At 38.0% G+C, this 20,171-nt stretch overlaps 1 protein-coding gene across 1 annotated transcript in view; it reads right to left on the reverse strand.

The window, feature by feature from the left end:
- The window catches only part of ATP8A2 (ATPase phospholipid transporting 8A2), a 784,050-nt gene that overhangs the window by 32,617 nt on the left and 731,262 nt on the right, over nucleotides 1-20,171 (reverse strand). The window contains 2 exon segments of the mRNA XM_069080803.1: nucleotides 8,502-8,606; nucleotides 16,931-17,019. Coding sequence (XP_068936904.1) covers nucleotides 8,502-8,606; nucleotides 16,931-17,019 — 194 coding nt within the window.

Raw genomic sequence — 20,171 nt, forward strand, 5'->3', positions numbered from 1 at the left:
GGAAACAGAGGCTTTAAGTTGTCTAGGATCAACAGCAAGCAAGGGTCTGAGACAGAAGGTGAATCTGGATCTGCGGGACTCCAGGTGCTCCAAGGCTCTATTTGCTGTGCCAGTTAACTGCTTCTGTTGCATGCTTGTGGACTAGATTTCCCCTTGCATCGTTAAGAGCTACTGGTTCTCTTTCCTCCCAATAAGGAAATCTCTCACCAATAGTAAGAGGCGTCTGAGACTGACCAAGAGGTTACATTTGGCCTACACAGATAAATCCACTGCATAATAATAACAACAACAATGACACACTTGTACTGACTAAGTGCTTTACATTATCATCTCATTGGGTTCTCACAACAACTGTGGGAGGTAGGTACTATCATTATTCTATTTACAGATGAGGAAACTGAGGCAAACAGCAGGTAAGTGGCTTGCCCAGGGTCACAAAGCTAGCCCATGAGGCTGGATTTGTACTTAGATCTTCCTGATTCCAGGCCCAGAGTTCTATCCACTGAGTCACCTAGCTGTTACAAATAATAATAAAGGAGAAAAGAGGCAGCCAGGTTTAGTGGATAAAGAGCTGATCTCAAAACCAGGAAGACCAGGGTCCAAACTCTGCCTTTGACATGTACTGGCTGTATGACCCTGGGTGAGTCATTTACCTTCTCAGTTATCTAGGCAGCTCTCTAAAATTATAAACTTCAAAGATGCATTTGGTAGAGGAAGTTTCCCTGCCTCTAGTCCTTTCCCTATCCTATTCTGGACAGGAAGGGAACAATGGATTTTGAAGGCGCCTAACCCCTAACCAGTAACCACTGAAGAGAAGATTATGGCTTTTTAAGCTATGGGACATCAAAAATCTGCTCAGGGAGCCATGGGTGTTCAAAATTCAAATGTGAATTAAAAATTACCCTAAGAATTTCCCTTAAATTCATTTTCTCTCCTTAAATTTGGTTAGTCCATTGTATTCAGTAATTACAGGAGGGAATGCCTAATCATCACCCAGCTTGCACACGAAGAACCTCAAATCAGTCCATTTTATCTCAAGTACTATGGGACTGCCCACAAAACAATGAGCAGAGTCGGGTTTCTGTAGGATTATGTCCAAGTTGTAATTCAATTTTAGGAGGGGTTTCTGGTTATCAGTTACCAGCTAACTGGAAAGTCTTACTTTCTGAGATCAATCAGAGCTGGAGGAGAGAGAGACCCTGAGGAGGGTCTTTAAAATGAAAAGCAAACAACCTACTGATAATGAAGCAGAAATGTAATCAACCAAGATCTTCTGAGGACCTCCTAAAGAACCCATTTCTAACTGGAATGTTTAATGCTGATATCTCTGCTAAGTAAACAGCATAATGAAATAATCTTTGTCTCTGTAAATCTGCCTTCCACTGCTTCTATTTGCTGGCCATGTGGGGCAAATGAAATCGACATTTTACGAAAGGAGCCAAATGGTTCCTGGGTGTTTTCTGAAAGGATGCAACCAACCATCAGCACTAATTAATCTGTTGCTGAAGTCTGCTATGGGAATGGAACTGATCCCACTGAAGTACATATCTGTCAAGAAAGATGGGTAGTTTACATGTGGTTATTACTTTTAGGACAAAAGGCAAAACCAAATGCATTACAGTCATCCTGGAAACGCAGAGGTGGGGTCCAGAGTGTCCCTCTCATCTCAGACACTAGTGAACCCTAGGTCATTTTTACTTCTGTGTACTAGCTTCCGTTCTCTGAAAAAAAAAAGGGGGGGGGGGAGAACCACATGGAAACCTTGCCTCTCAAGTACTTAGTGAGAATGATATAATTAAAAACCCCTACCATAGCACTAGGCTTTAACAAAATTACTTTTCCTGCTTAAACCAATCACATTTCTGTTAAAGTGAATTGAACCCTATTTTGCTATATTTTACATGAGTGGTAATTTAAAACTGTTTATTTTCTTCATTACAAAAACAAAAACAAAAACAAACCATGGGCCCAAAGACCTCTGGTATCTTTAGTTATGTATGATAGTTCAGGCATGTTTTATTTCATTAAGATTGACTTTCTTCAACCTCTTGTTCCTGCATCTTGAATGCAAATATGGTCACTAGGAAATCTCATTTGGATAATCCAGTGTCATTTCCTGAACCATTCATGCCCTTTGTTTCACTAATGCTTTCCTTTACCTGTTCCAGAGTTTTTATCAGTAAGGATGGGGATTTAAACCAATCTCCTTTCATGGTCAAGTTCACTGACCAATTGTTTATTTAATTAAGACCTTTTCCTTATAATTAAAACTCTTCCTCCATCTCCTAGACTCAACTCAATTTCACATTAAGGTCTGTATCAGGAATGTATCTTATTTCTTTCAACTATTCCATGAAAGGCATTTCATTCATATTTCCCAATAAAGCTCCTCTTTTCTTGACTACCAATATAATTCTCTTTTGCCCCTAATATCATATGACTTAGCCCCTGACTGTTGAGAGTTTTCCCCCATATCCTTTCTAAACTTCAGGGATTCGTAAAGCAACAAAATTTCTTTCTAACTGTTGTTCAATTTTTCCTCAACAACTCTATTCTTGCTGAAAACAGTTTCAATATTTCTCACAGGATACTAAATTATATTAAGAATGCCAGTCTCAGACTTATGATTTTTAGACAGACCTCTCAGTTTCTCTCCTTGCTTCCTGGCAGCACCCTGTGCGCTGCTCCCCCACCCCACCCCCTAAGCTCTTCTGAATATGAAATAATGACTTGTGGCATTCAGGTAACTCCCACGCCATTTATGCTATACTGTTGTTTTTTTTTCCTAATTGACATCTTCTCTAGTTTCTTGGGTTTTAATGAACTTGAACATGCTTTAGTAATATTTCTAAAATTCCCTTTTCTCCTTCTTACTACATAGGATCATAGATATGGAATTGAAAGGTACTAACTGGCCCCTGAAGTCCAACCCCCTCATTTTACAAGAAAGGAAACTGAGGACCAGGCAGATGAGGTGACTTGCTCCGGTATCATACTGACAGTGTCAGAGGCAGGATCTGAACCCAGGTCCTCTGACTCCCAAATCAGCACTTCTCCCACTGCACTGTGGTTTCCTTTCTAAACAAGTAGTTAAGTGACTTGGTCAAGGTCACGCAGTAAGAGAGTGCAATGAATACTGTACTAGCAAACAGGAGACCTGGGTTCAAGGTCCAGTTCTGCCAATAACTGAATGACCTTAAACAAGTTATTGGATATTTCTAGGCCTCACTTCTCTCCTTCATCAAATGGGGGTGGTTGGATTAGATATTCTCCAAGGTTCCTTGTGGTTCTGACACACCTATAAAGCTTGAATACAGAGTGAATCTATGATTGGAACCCTAGTCGGACTCTGCCCAAGCAGATAGGAGTATGCCAGTTTTGAGACAGGCTTCTTTACTGAAATGGTAAGAACATCTGAAAAAAAAAATGGATTTAAAATTTAAGAAGCCAAAAACGATCATCCTCAAAAAAAAGTCCCCCCCCCCAATATTTCAAGACTGTATGCTAAGAGATTTATATTCTGTCTCAGAAGCAGAACAGTATCAAAGGGTTTTTTGGTTTGGGGAGACCAAGATTATTCTCTGTTCATACAAAATACTACAAGGGATATTTTTTCTTCAAGTCAAGTCCTCACTCAAAATATAATTGTGTGTTTCTAATTTTTTTTTTTAAATCTTAGTACCAAACTAAGCTTGGAGTGAGAAGAAATATCTTCTTTTTGTCTGAAAAGCTTGCTCATGAACTTCAGGCCCTGCGTCATGTTATACCCTGACAAAGTGCCATAGGAACACCATGGTGGAAGAGACTTGGACCCAGGCCCTGGCTTTTCTGATCCAACCTAAAGGTGAGGAGTTTGCAGCACTAGGCCAGAGGACCTCAGAAAATGCTCAATCAGATTTCTCTTGCTCTGCTCTCAAGCTTCTATTGAGTGAGAAGATTCCCCTTCACATGTGCATGCATCAGCTGGAGGTGGGGGACCATACACCCATATTCAGGTATAATACTGGAGGGGTGATAAAGAAGATAACTTGCTCTAAGACAGTAAGGCTAGCTATGCAGCTACATTCACCAAAGCAAAAGAATAAGTGATATTTGGTGAAAAGCACTTAAGTGAAAGAAAATCCCAGGGTCTTGCTAGTGAAAGACAAGAGCAGGAACCCGGAATATTTGATATTTAAACTGGTCTGAAGCAATGCTCAGAAAATTGTCCCTTCACTGCCCTGGCCCCCACCCCACAGAGATGATTAGAGAGGAGGGGGAAATTATCTAGATTAGCATAAGGTTTAGTTTGCAGATCTGAACTAGTTAAGAGGTAAACTAGGTAAAACTGAGAACCAAGATAAAACTTTCCTCTGACAAAACTATTTTTCTTGCTTGTTGTACTACCAATCTCCCTCCCTGCAAAAATACAAACAAACCCTGAAATAAAAACTACTGTCCATACTATTGAAAATGATCAAAACATCATTTTATGAAGTGTCTCAATTAATCCATTAATTAAGCCAAATTAAGAAATTTCTAAAATTAAGGTTTTCATTTTTAAACTGAATTAGATAGTTCCCCCACCCCTTTTCCCTAATGGGAAATTCCCATGAGAAAGTAAAGGAAAAACAAAAAATTAGCCCCCCAAAAAGTTGGAGAGGAGACATATTTTTGATTTTGTACAAAACAGTATAAAGTAAATCATTCATGTCTACTGTGAAACATAAGAGGAAGGCCTTACTGCATCATTGTTGTTTAAAATATATTGCTGGATATGATGGTTTGTGAAAAATATATAGTGTACCAATAAATGAAGGATATTATTAAATGAAAATATTTAAAGCAAGGGAAAAATCATCTTTCTTAATAACCAAGCCCTGCTCTGCTTCCTTATCCTTTATTTTAAAACTTCTATTACATCATTAATAGGCAAACAAAAGATTCTTAGGTATTAGGATGAATAAGTCATTGACTTTGTCTAGAGTAGAACTCAAGCCTAGAGATCCAACTGCTTTTCCTTTTCTTCTCTTTGTACTCACAGAGCTCTCATGAGACTCCTCTCTTCTGTCTTAGGGTACATGTATTATCTTAGCAGAATGTAAGCTCCTTGAGGACAGGAACTATAACTCCCATTTTTCAGAATTGTTGAATTGAAACTTCCCTCATCCAGGCCCTGATAGCAAGAGTTTACTGTTGCCTTAATTTCCTTCTACTTTTGCTTATTCCTGTTCTACCCCTGAATCCCTTAAGGCTAGTCAACAGCTACATTTCAATATGACAGCTAATTTGATAAATTTATTGTTTAGATGTGTTAATGGGAGTAGAACACGAGATCTTAGACCCCCACCTACCTTCCTTCCTATTCAAGGCAAAATTTACTGAGGAGTTCTTAGGGAAGAACTTTCAGGTACTTTGGGAAACACTGCTCTCTGAGCACTGAGGGTTGAAGGTTGATTCGCACTTAGAATAGGGTGCCTGCTTCTAATTCAGGCAGCCTTGGGTCTTTTAGAAGGACTGGCCCCCAACATGTCCATTCTTGTGCAGATTGAAAGAGTTCACTGCCAAGGGCTTTTCATCCTTAATTACATGCTAACTGTTTTCTCCACAAGATACTAGGTAACACCTCCCCCAATCTAAATGCCATATGTGGTAGCCTGAGAGAACCCAAATGATGCCTGTTTCTTAGCTGCAACTTTGCACAGACACTTCTGACTAGGGAAGGGAGCACTGGAAAGCCTATGGTAATCACAGATGTGTCCTTCTCTCCACTGCCTTTTCTTTAGATACAAATAGATTCCAGTTACTTGCTTTTCTCCTTAGAAAGTATCTGGGTAAACATGAATATCAGAGGTGCCAGCAGGGGCCCTCAGCAGGTTTGAGAAGAGACAGCAGGGAAGCCATACCACCATAATGCAGCTCTTAGCAGTTATATAGATTTTTAAACATTGCATATGGTCATGGTCTCAGAAATCCTCCCTCCCCCATAGCCTGCTTTCCCCTGCCCAAGGACAAGCACACCAATGGAAGCAGGTGTGAGAGAGCTGGGCTTCACACAAAGGAGATAAAAAAGAACAATTCTGAGGCTAAGCTACAACATAAGCATAAAGCCAGCACCTCTAGCAGACTGGAGCACTTCCCCATTTATCTTGTTTGCAGATGGACCACACAGAAAATCTGGGAGCAATTAGGAGAGAGGAAAAACAAACTCATTGGGAGGTGGGGCTGGGGGATGGACTCCTTACATCATCTTCATGCAAGCTATTGGAGCAGGGGATCTGTATGGATGAAGACAGATAAAAGAGCTTGCAGTCTGAACTTAGGAAAACAGGAGTCTATGAAAACACTGAGCACACACCAAAAAAAAATCACGAGCTATAATGTTAAGTTTTTATGATGACTAGACAATATGTAAACATAAACGAGGAAGGTGAGCAAAGTCTAGACAGATGTACATATAATGTAGGCTCCAACTTCCTCCTCATAGAGTCAAACACTATTTCAATCTGCCTTAAAATTTTAAGCAAGGAATTATCATCAGTAAAAATCTGTCTCTTTAAAATTATCCCTGCAAATAGCAGCCATATATTGCTAGTATTACCATAAAAAAGTCCTGAATAAGTAGGGAAATCCTTTCAAATTTCCCCAAATAACAACCTTGAAAAGAGTTGAAATACTTCCCTTTCTATTGTGTTCCTACAAGATATTTAGGGTCCTTTCCCTCTTTTCAAAAACTGCTTTTTCTCTGACCCTACCTCTAATAAACAAGAGGAGTAATGGAAAAAATTTAAGAGGACTGCCTAGAAGTCTCTTGGGCTTTTCAACATTTGTACTTGCAAAGATAGAATTCATTCTCTGATAGCTAATGTTCTGCTGTGAACCATTTAATAAACTGATCAACTGATAATTTACTATTCATCTTATCTTGTGTGTGGCTACAGTACAGAACATGCCTGTCCTTCCATTTATGAACCTTCGAGTTATGAACTTTTCTCTATAATAAAGTAGGTACTATATTGCCTTGATTTATGAAGAGATTTTTCATTATAATGATCAAATCTTTACTTTGGGGAGTAGTTCAACCTCCTGATATTTCCCACTTTACACCTCAATGAATATACAATCAAGTGCATTGTAGGTTTCCATCTTATCATCCAATGACATGTTTATATAGTTCTCAGGTGTTTTATATATGAAGTTATTGAACAATTCCAGAATGACCATTCAAGCAATCACTAATATCTATATCTCTTCATTGAATCTTTTTTCTGAGTGGGGAGGGCAGTTTATCATGAATATAGTTTATTAACAATTCTTTATTAATAACTTACTTTTAGCTTACAAGAAAGGTTCCTTAAAACTCAATTTATCGTGTCACTTTTGTGATAATAAATTAAGAAACAGTGGAACTTTTTTCTTTGGGCACTTTACATCAATCAGAAGAAATTACATAAGAATTAGTCATGTCATTCTAGATTATAAACTCCTTGAGGGCAGAAACTACTTTGGTTTTTGTCTTTATATACTCAGAGCTTTAGTAGAGTACCTAGCACATAGTAGGTGTTTAATAAAAATGCTTGTTCAATTGTTAAAGAACTCTTTTCACTGAAGGATGGCATAATTCCTTTATTTCCAAAAATACATCCCAAACTGAAAGAATGTTGATCTTGTGTATTAGGATGCAAACTTTTCCCAGGCACCAGGCTTTCTTCTCTTTGCTAATTTATGTAGTTTTTGTCAAATCTAATTTAATCACCATAACTGAACATGCTATGAAATGGTTCCATGCTGTGAACAAGTACTCATTTGCATGACCTACTCTCAGAGATGGCTGGCCTGCTGGTGTGCAGAAGGCAAAGGAGGTGAGGAGATGTAATCATTTAAACATATACACAGAGAATAGCTCTAGTTCATGTGACAGACAGTCATGCTGCCACCAGGAAAAAAGAATTAATAAGCTCATCAGGCCCACTCCAAATGGTATGGTAACAAGGGATGCGCATGGCCCTTGAAGATCAGCAAGCTGAGGAATCCACATTGGCAGCCCTGTACATTAGCAAGAAACCAAACAGTGCATAAATTCTGAGCAGAGGATGACTGGGCCAGATACCAAAGCAGACTGAGTTTTCTTCTGCTTTGCAATCCTCTTTGGTAATGTTGCTGAGCCTGATCTCATCTACCCTAAGTCAGAATGGCTGCTTTTCCCATTTTCCATATTGGACTCAATTTGGTGATGACAGGCCACAAGACAGAATCCAGTAAGTGGAGAAAGGGCCTGTCCTGAAGACAGGGTTGGTGGTTAGGAAAGCCTGTATTCCACACTGCCATACAGCAACAGAGGCTAAAGTCTCAGATCTGTTTACTTCCTGAGGTGAAAATGCTTTTTTGGGGGGCAGAGGGGGAGGGGAAAAGCATGAGTAAATCATGATTATTTTCAAAACTGGGAAAGTGAAGAGAGAGATGGGGAAAGGGGTAGGGAGAATTGATACTTTTTTTTTTAAATTAGGATGGAATTGCCCCACCTCTTTCCATTACTATCACGAAGCATAGTTTTTCCCAGCTCTCTGGACTTAGTTTCCAACTCCTGAACCTGCTCCAGCAAAGTTTTATGGTAGGTATGCTTGGCCCTGTATCATAAGGGAAAGACAAAAAGAAAAGACAATACATGAGGTTTATACAGCTACAAAAAGACCCCATATTCCCCTCTCAGAATAGAGATATTTATCCATGGACACAGGAAGGCTTAGGATATAATGAGGTATTCAAAGCCTCCATGCAAGATACAAGGTATATAAACTGGGAAGCCTTACCAGGATGCTAGTGATCAGAGCTAGCTTCTGGTCTATGGAGAATATAATTATTCACCTACTTCATAGAACGCTTACTGTCTTATGAAAACCCTAATGATCTAGGGTTGAATTGTGGAGCCCCAACAGGCAAGTCATGGGACTGGCCCAGCCCTCTGCCATTCCTAGGAGGGACCTCATGATTCACCGAACATTTAGTCAGTCAAGCAAGACATGTTTCCAATGTGTCCTGAAAGACCTTTTCATTAAAGAGGAGTGAAAACCTGATGCAAGGAGTTGAACATCTTAGTCCTTTACAAACCTCCTCCAAATGGTCACTCATGGATACTGCTTCATTCCCTGAGCCTAAAAAGCTGTGAAAGAAACGTGTGTGTATGTATATGTGTGTGTGTGTGTGTGTGTGTGTGTGTGTGGTGGGGTCTATGCCAGGCATTTCTCTCCTGCCCTTTTCCACAGGCAGCTATTACACAAATTGTAACATGGTAGGGAGGTTTATTCTGGCAGAGCTCACCTCCTTGGAGTGAAGACTCTGACCCCAAACCTGGAAGGCAATGAAAGTATCAAGACACACCCATGCTCCATTTTTCTCTGGCTAACCACTTTCCCTTAGACTCCATGATTATCTTACTTGATGAGCTTAATATCTCCTGTGAAATGAGTTGGATGTTAATAATGCTCATAAAGATAAATTTTATAAACTAAAAGATGAATATATACTTAAGAATTTCTCCCCTTCCCCACAATCCATTTTATTCAGCAATAATATATTGTCTTAATTTCAGACATTTTTCTGAGCTGTTCTCTCAAGAAACAAGCTTACCTCTTCTCCTTGAAGATATTAGAACACCACATTTTGTACCTATGTCCATTAATATCATTGTTCTTATGATGACCTCTATATACTTAAAAAAAATCACTAAAACCTCTGTCATTATTTTCATGGAATTTGTTGACCACAGGATCTCTTCAAAGTAGAGAGACAAATCATTCTGGGCCTAGAAAATTACCACTTGGCACACAACATGGTCAAAGAAAATGGAAGAGAAGGCAGTCAGAAGCATTCTGGGAAGATCTGGGCAAAGTAAAGCTGTAAGATGGCAAAGAATTGAGATATTATCAACATGTGCTAGGACCCCTTGTTATTAAAAAAACCATCCAATCAAACAAACAAACCCTGTGCATAAAAGAGATTCATCTAAGGTAGAAGAGAGAGAAGACTTAGCACATCTGGTCAAGGAATGAAGGAAGATAGGTGAACAGATTCACCTAAGTCACCAATGGTAAAATGTTTAAATTCAAATAAAAGTGAGCAGAAGGCTTTCAGCCTTTATTTTTAAAGCTGGCATTTATAGAGTTTTAGGTGATAACAAAATATTAGGAAATTTAATTAACACTTTGAAAATTAAAAAAAACCCCTTTATCTTCTTTACTTATACATAAATTACTACATACATATACACATATATAATTCTCTATATAAAGACATGCATATTTAAAAACTACCTCCTTATCATGTAATTTTCAATGAGACATAATTTAGCTGTACAGAACACATTTTTAATGTAACGATGTGTCCAAGAACTTTCAAATCTTAATTATATATGTATACATACCTATATTTAACTGAAATGAATTCTAAGATAAAACACAAACGTCTCACACTCTATCGTAATCTGTAACTGATGAGTACTCCACATGCCCTGTATAATGTATATGGTTTATACTTCTCTCCCCAGTGTAACTTCAATAAAAAGCTTATCACATAATATTTAAATAAAGTAAATACATTCATATCCATGAGACTATCATTACAGATAAAATGATGTGGCTTAAAGACAAAACTATGGCAATTTTGTGGAAACTAGATAGTATGTGTGTGGCAGTAGGATATTCAAAAGTTCACTGAGCAGGGGCGGCCAGGTGGCTCAGTGAGTAAGAGCACTGGCCCCAGAGTCGGGATGACCTGGGATTGAATCCGGGCTCTGATACTTAGCACCACACCCAGAAATAACTGGCCATGTAACCTTGAGCAAGTTACTTAACCACGAATGCTTTAAAAAAAATTTTTTTAACTGAGTGACATCGCCACTTAATATGGCTAAATGTCACCGGTCGTTTTGAGCATTTACTTTTCATTATGCTCATTTTTGACAGACTATTTGTAAATCAAGCCAGTTGCATTTAACTCAAAGGGTAAGCACAGGTACTACTTCCCCAACTTATGAATACTTGACTCATATATTTTCTCACATATTCAAATACCTGGCTGGCCTGTACCATTTTTGGCAGACTCTCTCCAGAGACTGAGAACTGGTTCTTCTGACCTTTTAACCACATGCTAGATGGTGGGAGCTAAAGTGTTGGCAAGGAGGTTGGTGTGGGAAGAGAAAACATGTCTTTGATGCCACCATCTTCCCTTTGGGGATGGAAGTTCAAAGGAACTATGGCCTAGGTCTTCAGAGTTGTTCAGGGGTGAAGGCCTGGATGATATGAGTGTTCTTGGGAAACGGGGCCTTCCTACCCCACTCTGACCCCCCCTATCACTACACATTCGTTATTGTATCAGGTAAATCTGGAATTTTCTAAGAGGGAGTGTGCTACATTGTCTAACTCTAGTCTCAATTCCTAAATTGCACATATTCCCCTCTACCCTCAACTTCCATCAGTCCCCTCCTTCACCTTCTTAATGGGTTTTGAATGTGTTTCTGGCACCTCTGTGCACCAGCCCTATGTTCTTTAGTTTAGTGTACATTGTGGGATACATTTCTCCCCAAGGAAACAATGTTATTTTTAAGTTTTAGACTTTTTAGTTTTAAGTTTTAGACTTAAGTGTTTTAAGTTTTTAGACTAGCTCATAAAAGCCCATTTATGTCCTACAAGGTAGTTGGAATACTACAAATCTATAAAGGTATCTTTCGTCTTTAGTTTTCTTACTAATTGTAGATTAACACTGCTCTGAAGGCAGAATGTGTTCAGAATTCCACAATGACTTTGAGAAGAAATTTTAGAACACACCGGCATTAGTAGTGGGGAACTAATGACTCATATTGTGCCCAGTTTGGAATGATATTGATGATGATGATGTATTATTCATAATAACTATGGTTATTTGTACAACACTCATTTGTTTGCATATTTTTATGGTTTCTTCTTTGATCACTGGAGAACCCTGTAAGATAGGCAGACAAGTCTAATTAGGCTCATTTGATGCATAAGTCAACTTTAAGTGATGTGCTCAATGTAACATACCTAATAAGAATGAAAACCAAGATGAAATCAAACCCAGGTCTCCTGATTTAAAGTCCTGTTCAAGTCTCAGCTGTCAGCCCCCTAAAAACAGTCCTAAAATCGGACAAGTGACTCCAAAATTTTTGCCAGGTAATGCATACTTGTAGATTGGTTAAGTCCTGATACTAAGAGGTCAAAAGGCATTTAGTCACACTGGTATCTCCATTGAGGCATGAATATGAATCAGGATTCGGTGTTTCTGACACATGTTTTAAATGGAAGAAATTTGCTAGGACCACTTTGATCAGCCCTCATCTACACTAAACATTGTTAGAATAGCAGTCAGTTGGGCCGTGCTACAAATCTCTGTGTTTGTCTTATATATTAGAATCATCTCTGATCAGTGGGCAGGTTTTAAGTTTTCAATTGTGTTAGAAACTTGAATATTAGAAATCTTTCATTTTTCATGGCTTTTTCATTACTTCTTTCTTGCCTTAACACAGGTAACTGTTTCCTCTCCCTGAGATGTATAGGGGTTGAGAGTCAGCAGATCAAAAGAAAATGTTAAATCTTCTGAGTGCTCTCACATGAGCAAAGATACTAGTTAAGAGGAAATGAGCTTAATTACATGGTTCAGAAGTTATCTGTCATTTCTGTGTTTAAACTGTTTGTTGCTTTATGTTTTGAGTTAAGTGGCTATGGGGGATTATGGTAAGGAAAAGAATGGTTGTATATAATATAAATTTAGGAAATGATAACTATGTTCCTGAAGGAAATATAATAAAATAGAAAGAAATCCTCTTAAATGAGTTCACCATCCTTAAAGCTTTAACAGATGATTTTAAAGACAAATAACGAATTTTCTGTTGCTGAGAGGTGGGCAGGATAGGAGATTTTATAAAAAAGTCATCATAGGTAAATAACTTAGAAGAATGTAAACTGAAGGCTAGTAAGTTTTTCTTAGGCAATTTAAAATTTCTGCTTCTATAACCAAATATCTTCTTAGTCAGGACCATATTTATCTGACAAAGCACTTTAAATCAAAGGTAAAAATAATAGCTAACATTATATATAGCCTTCATGGTTTGCAAAGCACTTTACAAATATTTTATCCTCACAACAACCCTGGGAGGAAGATGGTATTGTTGTCCACATTTTACAGCTGGGGAAATTGAGGCAGATATTGGTTAAGTGGTCACACAGCTAGTAAATGTCTGAGGCTGGATTTGAATTTGGGGTTGGTCTTTTTTTTTTTTGTTGTTGACTCTAGGTCAAGCACTCTAGCCACTCTACCACCTGCTTCCAATGGACTCTTTTTACCCTTAGAAGCTAAACTGGACAAGTGACTCCAAAATTTTTGCCGGTAATGCATACTTGTAGATTGGTTAAGTCCTGATACTAAGAGGTCAAAAGCCATTTAGTTTATAAGGGGTGATAAACTGGATAGAAAACCAGCAGGAACTCAGAAGATTGGGATAGCAAATCTCCTCATGGACTCTTGGCAATAGCTGAGAAAAACAAATTTTTGGAATGGGACAGAATTTTTCAGCTTTTTCAGTATGAAGGCAGGGCATTACCAATGAATGACATTTCTCTGTTCCTGGTCCAATCCAGGAAGAAAGGAAAGAACTTTCCAACAAAATCTCACAATACTGCTCTAATGGCTCATTACATACTTTGTCACAAAACCTAACACTAAATTCTACAGATGCTCCTTGATTTATATCAACTGTTAATTTATAATGATTTCCCCTAAATAATGAAATTAAAAAACTGGAAATGTGGTGGGTTTTTGGTCATCAGTGTTACTGTCTATTCATAACAGTACGGTAAGTAAGAAGGAAAAATACTGCATGGTTTCCAAAACTGAAATTTAGGAATTGAGACTAGAGTTAAACAATGTGGCACTAACCAAGCCAAGTATTTAATAATAAGCTTCCTCTTCTCAGAAAAGGAGGCAAGATATTCCAGATTTACTTGATTCAACAGCAAATGTTTCAAGCTCAGGGTTGAAAGGAACATAGTGTGAGATAAGTGGTCTGTATGATGATAGTTGGATTATTTGAACAAAAGAAAATTACAGAACTAAATTTGCCAAAACAAGAGTCCATTCTGGTTTGGGACTAAAACGCCTATCCCAAACTGAATGTCTACATCCCTGAGAATCCTGCTAGTGCTAGAATACCCGCAGCATCTCTCCCAAACCACCTTTCCCTCCACTGTTGGCATCACTTTCTGCATTAGGTGATGGCGTTTGTGTGGTTTGTATGCGGACACACAGGCTTGATGCTGAAAAACAGACAGCTGTGTGCAAACACTACAGTACAAAAGGCGCAAACAAAAGTGACCTTTTTGTTTCCCCCTAAAGTGGAAGTCTTCTTTGCAAGGCTCTTGGTCCTAGCTCAAGTTTTGTCTGGCCAAGCCCTTGGAAAGGAAATGTACTTTTACTTCTTCCATATGGTGAGGCTGCAAGCTGTGTCATTTTACTTATCCTAGTTAAAATATAAATGGTGTTAATTTTACAATGACAGCAGACGAAAAAAGTCCTGTTTGAGGGAACAGATTAAGTTAACGGTGATAAGAGCCTCCTGTTTAAAACCTATTGGGAAGAAAATCAGACAGTGAGGTATAGGGGTTTTGGTCTAGTGAACTTTCTCATCCCCAAACATTCTGTCTTTAACATGGAGATTTGTTGGGGGTGGGTGGTAGGAGGGAGATGGAGAGTGAAAGGGGAGGTGGAGATACTATTGCTGAAATCCCATTAGGCAAAAACTGAGGTTTAGCAACAGAATTTTCAGGAGACTAATTCTAGATGATTAAATCTTAATCAATTGAGACCACTTTACAACAAAACCAATGCCTCTCATTCATTACCAGGAAGAAGTAGTCATGCATGCAGGTAAGTCTGAGGGCACACTTGTCAGAAGGCAATTTGTACTTGATTCTCTTTCTGGATATAGGAAACCTGGTGGACAATGATTACATTGTGCTACTTTGGGGCCATTTCCTAAAAGCAAATATGGAGCATGGCATTCCTTTCAACTCTCAGTTAGATTCCTATTATGCCATTTTTGGCTACCTCAAAATCTCAGAGGATTCTGAGTTGTCATTTAATGGAAAATATAGTTTTGGCGCTTAGGATGGTGGTGGTGGTGGGGAGTCATTAAATCACTGTATCTATAAAACTGGACCCAGACTAAGAGCCCAAGAAGATAAGAACTACTGAATTTACCTCAATAGCTAAAAAACTTAGTGAGTCACTGACAATTTTATACAGCATATTTTGGGTTTTTATATATTTTTCACATTAGGTATCATCAGTTGTCAAGATAATGCCAAAATGAAAACTTCTTCAAAAGATATATCCTTAACTGTCAGGCAAGAACAATTCTCAACGAAGGTGGGAGGAAGGGAATGACAAAAATGAAACCTGATGTCTTTTCTTGGAAGCCTCAGATTAAAACCATAATTCTCTACTTTTGGGTTCCCCCCACCATTATGCTTTGTCCTAAATGTAGCCAGGTTAGGAAAACTATACCTTCAGGGAGACTGGCAAGTATTTGTGGGAAGGCTTGTGCACCCCTAAAATAAAAGTAAAAATTGTTCTCTTTAGACCAGTGACTCCTTTGCTTATACATTAAGGAATAATTTACAATGTTTTTACAATTTATTTCATTGTTTCATAATATGTAACTGTTCCTGAAACAGTGCAAATCAAATTTTTAAAAATGGGATAATTTCTCTCAGCCTCCCATATCAGCATCTTGGAAATACTTTGTCTTTATTTCTTATTAATCATAAGTTGTGAGGGGCTCCAAACACTTTCATTGTGTTTCTTTGCCTCCCCCTGACCCTTGGTCATGTGTTTGGTTATCTGTAAGCCAATACCTAAATGAACCTGGGGAATTGCTATTTGAAAGAGTCTTGCTACGAATCCCTTTGATAAAGTGAAGAATCCTTTTAAAATTTGAGAACATATTATTTGCTTACTAGTGATAGAGGTACTTTTGTTTAAAGCCCATTAGGAAAACATCCAGAAAATTAGACAGTGAGGCTTTTGGTTTAGTGAGCTTTGTAATCAATGCTCATTCTTTCTCTAAAATGGTGGAAAGGCTTTGCTGTTGAAATCCCCACATTCAGGGTCAGTAATGGGATTTTTAAGAGACTGATTTAAGATGACAGAATCTTACTTGACTGAGACCATTAAAAAAGAAAACAAAAACAAATAAACCAGTGCTATTCATTCACTACCAGGAACTAGGAGTCATCCAAATCATGCAGGCAAGTCTGAGAGCACACTTGGGAGGAGGTGGCTTTTATTTGATTCTCTGGTTGAGAATCAAAAATCTAGTAGACAATGACTGCATCAAGCTACTCTCGGGTTAGAGAAGCGCTTTTGGAAATATCCTTTTTTCCTTCATAATTTCTATTTATCTTAAGTGAGTTTTATAACCCTACAATGCCTACAATAACTGAGTATCTACTTTTGACTCCTTTATAGCAGAAATAAGATACAAGACCTGAGTTCCTGAGACCTAACATTACTGGCTATCATTTTAAGAAAGAAAATAATTACATATGACTGCTGGTAACTGCAAACTCAGTTGGGAGGCCTACAGAGAAAGGATAAGAATGAAGAAAGGGTTCAAAAGGGATGAGGGAGTAAAGCCTGTATCTTTCAGATGCTCCTTCTTTTTTAGAATGATGTTTGCATTACCACTTAACACTAAATTCTTATTGAGATATATGCAGGCAAAGTAGCTCAACTGACTTCAGAGAGAGAGTCTCATAAGAATTCTGAGGGCATTTAATATTCTGATAAGATTACTAGCTTAATTTGAATGATAGTACTGATACCAAGAGAGACTAAGAACATTATTAATACATTTACATTGTTATTTCACTTTTCAACTTACGCTGTCCATGCTAAATCTTTAAGTAAGCATGCCCCCGGCACCAGAAGCAAACCCAGCCAGAAGTATCCACATCTTAACACCATTCCTGCCTGCAAAGAAGAAGAAATGAATTCTTAGTACCAGTACTTTTACCTGTTCAGTCAATAAAGATTGCTTTCACAGCTAGAAAGAACAGTGTAACATCCAGTTCTTTGGGAAACAAAACATAGTCCCCAAGATCAACATATTCACAAGATCCACAAATATATGTTCATATTAATTAATTCAATAAATATTTGCTAACTACTTCTTTGCTTGGCATACAAAGATGAGTAAGACAAAAATTAAAATGTCCCTGACCCTCAAAGAGCTTACAGTCTGGGATAGTAGTGGTGGTGCTAGGTCACAAGCATTAATAATGCAAGCCTGACCATAGGCTTGGTAAAGTGGCAGTTGATCTGTGTGTGGGGTGACAGACTGGGAAAATAGGAGGGTCCAAAGGACCAAAGGTTATGACATTGATGAAAAACAGATCCAAAACAAGTGAAGGAATGGGAGAGGTAGAAGAATAAGAAGCTATCATCAGACTGGGGAATTTTTGGTGATCCTAGAGGAAAGGTTCTAAATGATTGTGTGGTTGCACCCCTGGGACACGGAAACAGAACAAAGATAGAGGACTCTGAGTTTGTCATTGTTATGTAATGGTGAGGCACAGGTGTTGGAAAAGTAATCCACAGAGACCCAAACTTTCAACAGTGGTAGGTAGTAGGCATCCAGTTTTTGGAGTTAAAGTTACTAAGGAAGGTGAATGGACATCCTAGAAGTTGGTAGACAATGGCAATTAGGATGGGGAGAGGGTGGTTTAACCCTGTGGTTCTACTTTTTGGTGTCAAGACTCCTTTACATTCTTAAAAATTAGTGAGGACCCAAACAAACAAAAAAATAAACAAATTTATTTATATGGGTTATAGCTATTGACCATAGTAGAATTTAAAACTGAAAAATTTCTAAAATACTGACTTATTAATTCATTAAAAGTAACAAAAATGAATATATTACATGTTAGCATAGATTTTTAACATGAAAAATAACTACATTTTTCAAAACAAAAAATCAGTAGAAAGTAGCATTGTTTGCCATGTTTTAAAAAACCTCTTTAATATCTGGCTTAATAGAAAATATATGGATTGTCATACCTGCTTTTGCATTCAATCTATTGCAATGTGCTCTTTTGGTTGAAGTATATGAAACAAATCTGGCCTCACATTGACATATAGTTGGGAAGGGAAGGAGTATTTTAATAGGTAAATAACACCTTAGTATTATTATGAAAATAATTATGCTCTCATAGACTCCCTGAAAGGGTCTAACAGAGCTGCAGAGGTCCATGAACAATACTTTGGGAACCACCAATTTAACTTATTTTTCTAAACTTATTTCCTAATCTTCCTTTACAAAAGTCTGATTAATCTACTTCTTGTTCCCTCTGAAAACTTGGAAATCCTACATAATACTGCCTTGAGCAACAAAGCTCCACAATATCATCATTAATACATTATAAATACATCCCACTTGATACCAACCTTTTGACTTATGCCACTGATCCCATTTTCTTTGAGAGTATCTCCTCTCTCCCCCACTATTTTTCAGCCTCTCTTATCTACCAGATCCTTCCCTGATGCCTACAAATACATCCAGATTTCTCCCATCCTTATAGACAAAAACAAAGACTTTTCACTTGACCTCACCATCCTCTCAAGCTATTGTCCTACATATATATAGGATATATATTTATTTCCTTTTACAGAAAAAAACTCCTTTAAAAAAACAACAGAAAACAAAAACAAAAAACTAAACCTGCCTCCATCTGTTGCCTTCATCTGCTTGCACACACTTTTAACTCCTGCTTTCACTCCCTTCCATCACTGTATTGAATGAAATGAATCCCTGAAGGTTACTAATTAATCTCTTTGTTGCTAAATCTAATGGCTTATTTTTTAGTCCTCACATTTCTTTACATCTCTGTAGAATGTGACATTCATGATCACCTCCTTCTTCTAGAGAACATTTTCCTCCTTGCATTTTTATAACTACTTTGTTGTGGTTCTAACTTGTCTGACTGATCTTTGCAAAGACAGAGACCTTTGCAGGATAATCATTCATGTCTTGTCCACTGCATAAGTGTGCTCTCGGGTTCTGTCATAGGGTCTTTTTTCTTTCTCTACTCTATCTTTTGCTGGTCTTATCAGCTCCCCCAGATTCAGCTATGTAGATGGCTCCCAAACTTATACAGTCAGCCCTCATCTCCAGAGCTCTCCTCCCAAATCTCCAAATGTTTGCTGGACAGCTCCACCTGAATATTCCACAGACAACTCAAGCTCAACATATCCAAAATGAAACTCATCTTTCTTCTTAAACCCCCTTATCCTGCTAACTTTCCTGTTTCTGTTGAATATACCACCATTCCTTCAGCCACTCAGGTTGATCACAAAGGTGTCTTTCTTAACTCTTTTCTCTCATCCCCATATTCTGTAAATTGTTCAGTCTCATTGATTCTGCCTCAACTTCTCTCATAACATTACAAACATTCTACTTCAGGTCCTCACTATCTCTTACCTGCACTGTTGTAATGGCCTCCCAATTGTCCTCCCTGTCTTCCATCTGTGTCCCTTTCTAGTCCATCCTTCACATAGCTGCCAAATTGACAATGTCCCTCGCCTCCTAGAGAGGTTCCAGAGACTCCCTACCTTTAGAATAAAACATAAATCCCTCCACATGATATTTAAAACCCTTTACAATCTTGCTTCAGCTTTCCTTTGCAAGATGACTACACATTAGTTACCATGCTCTCCAGTCCAAGTGTCTTAGATACTGTTTATTATACATGACATTCTGTCTTCTGTTTCCATTCCCTTGCACAGGTGGTTCTCCCTATTTACAATCTCTTCCTGCCTCATCTCTACTATTTGGAACTCCTGGCTGTCTCACTTTTTAATTTGTATTTTAATTTTAATTTGTATCCCTTGTGCTAATACAGAGTAGACACTTAAATTTGTATTGATCAGTGGTTACACCATCTACATTTCTAGTTCTTTACCTATGCTCATTTTTCCCTTCACTACCATCACCCACAGACAATACCCTTCCACAAATCCAAACCCTTTATTTTGTTAACTCTTTAATCTAGTTCTTGTCTTATGTACTTGTCAATTCTCTAACTACAATATAAATTCTTTGAAGTCCAAATGATGGACTACATACT

This window comes from Petaurus breviceps, unplaced genomic scaffold, assembly GCF_028583685.1.
Source record: "Petaurus breviceps papuanus isolate PSGF00001 unplaced genomic scaffold, PetGlider_PUasm1.0 91133, whole genome shotgun sequence".
Classification (NCBI taxonomy): domain Eukaryota; kingdom Metazoa; phylum Chordata; class Mammalia; order Diprotodontia; family Petauridae; genus Petaurus; species Petaurus breviceps.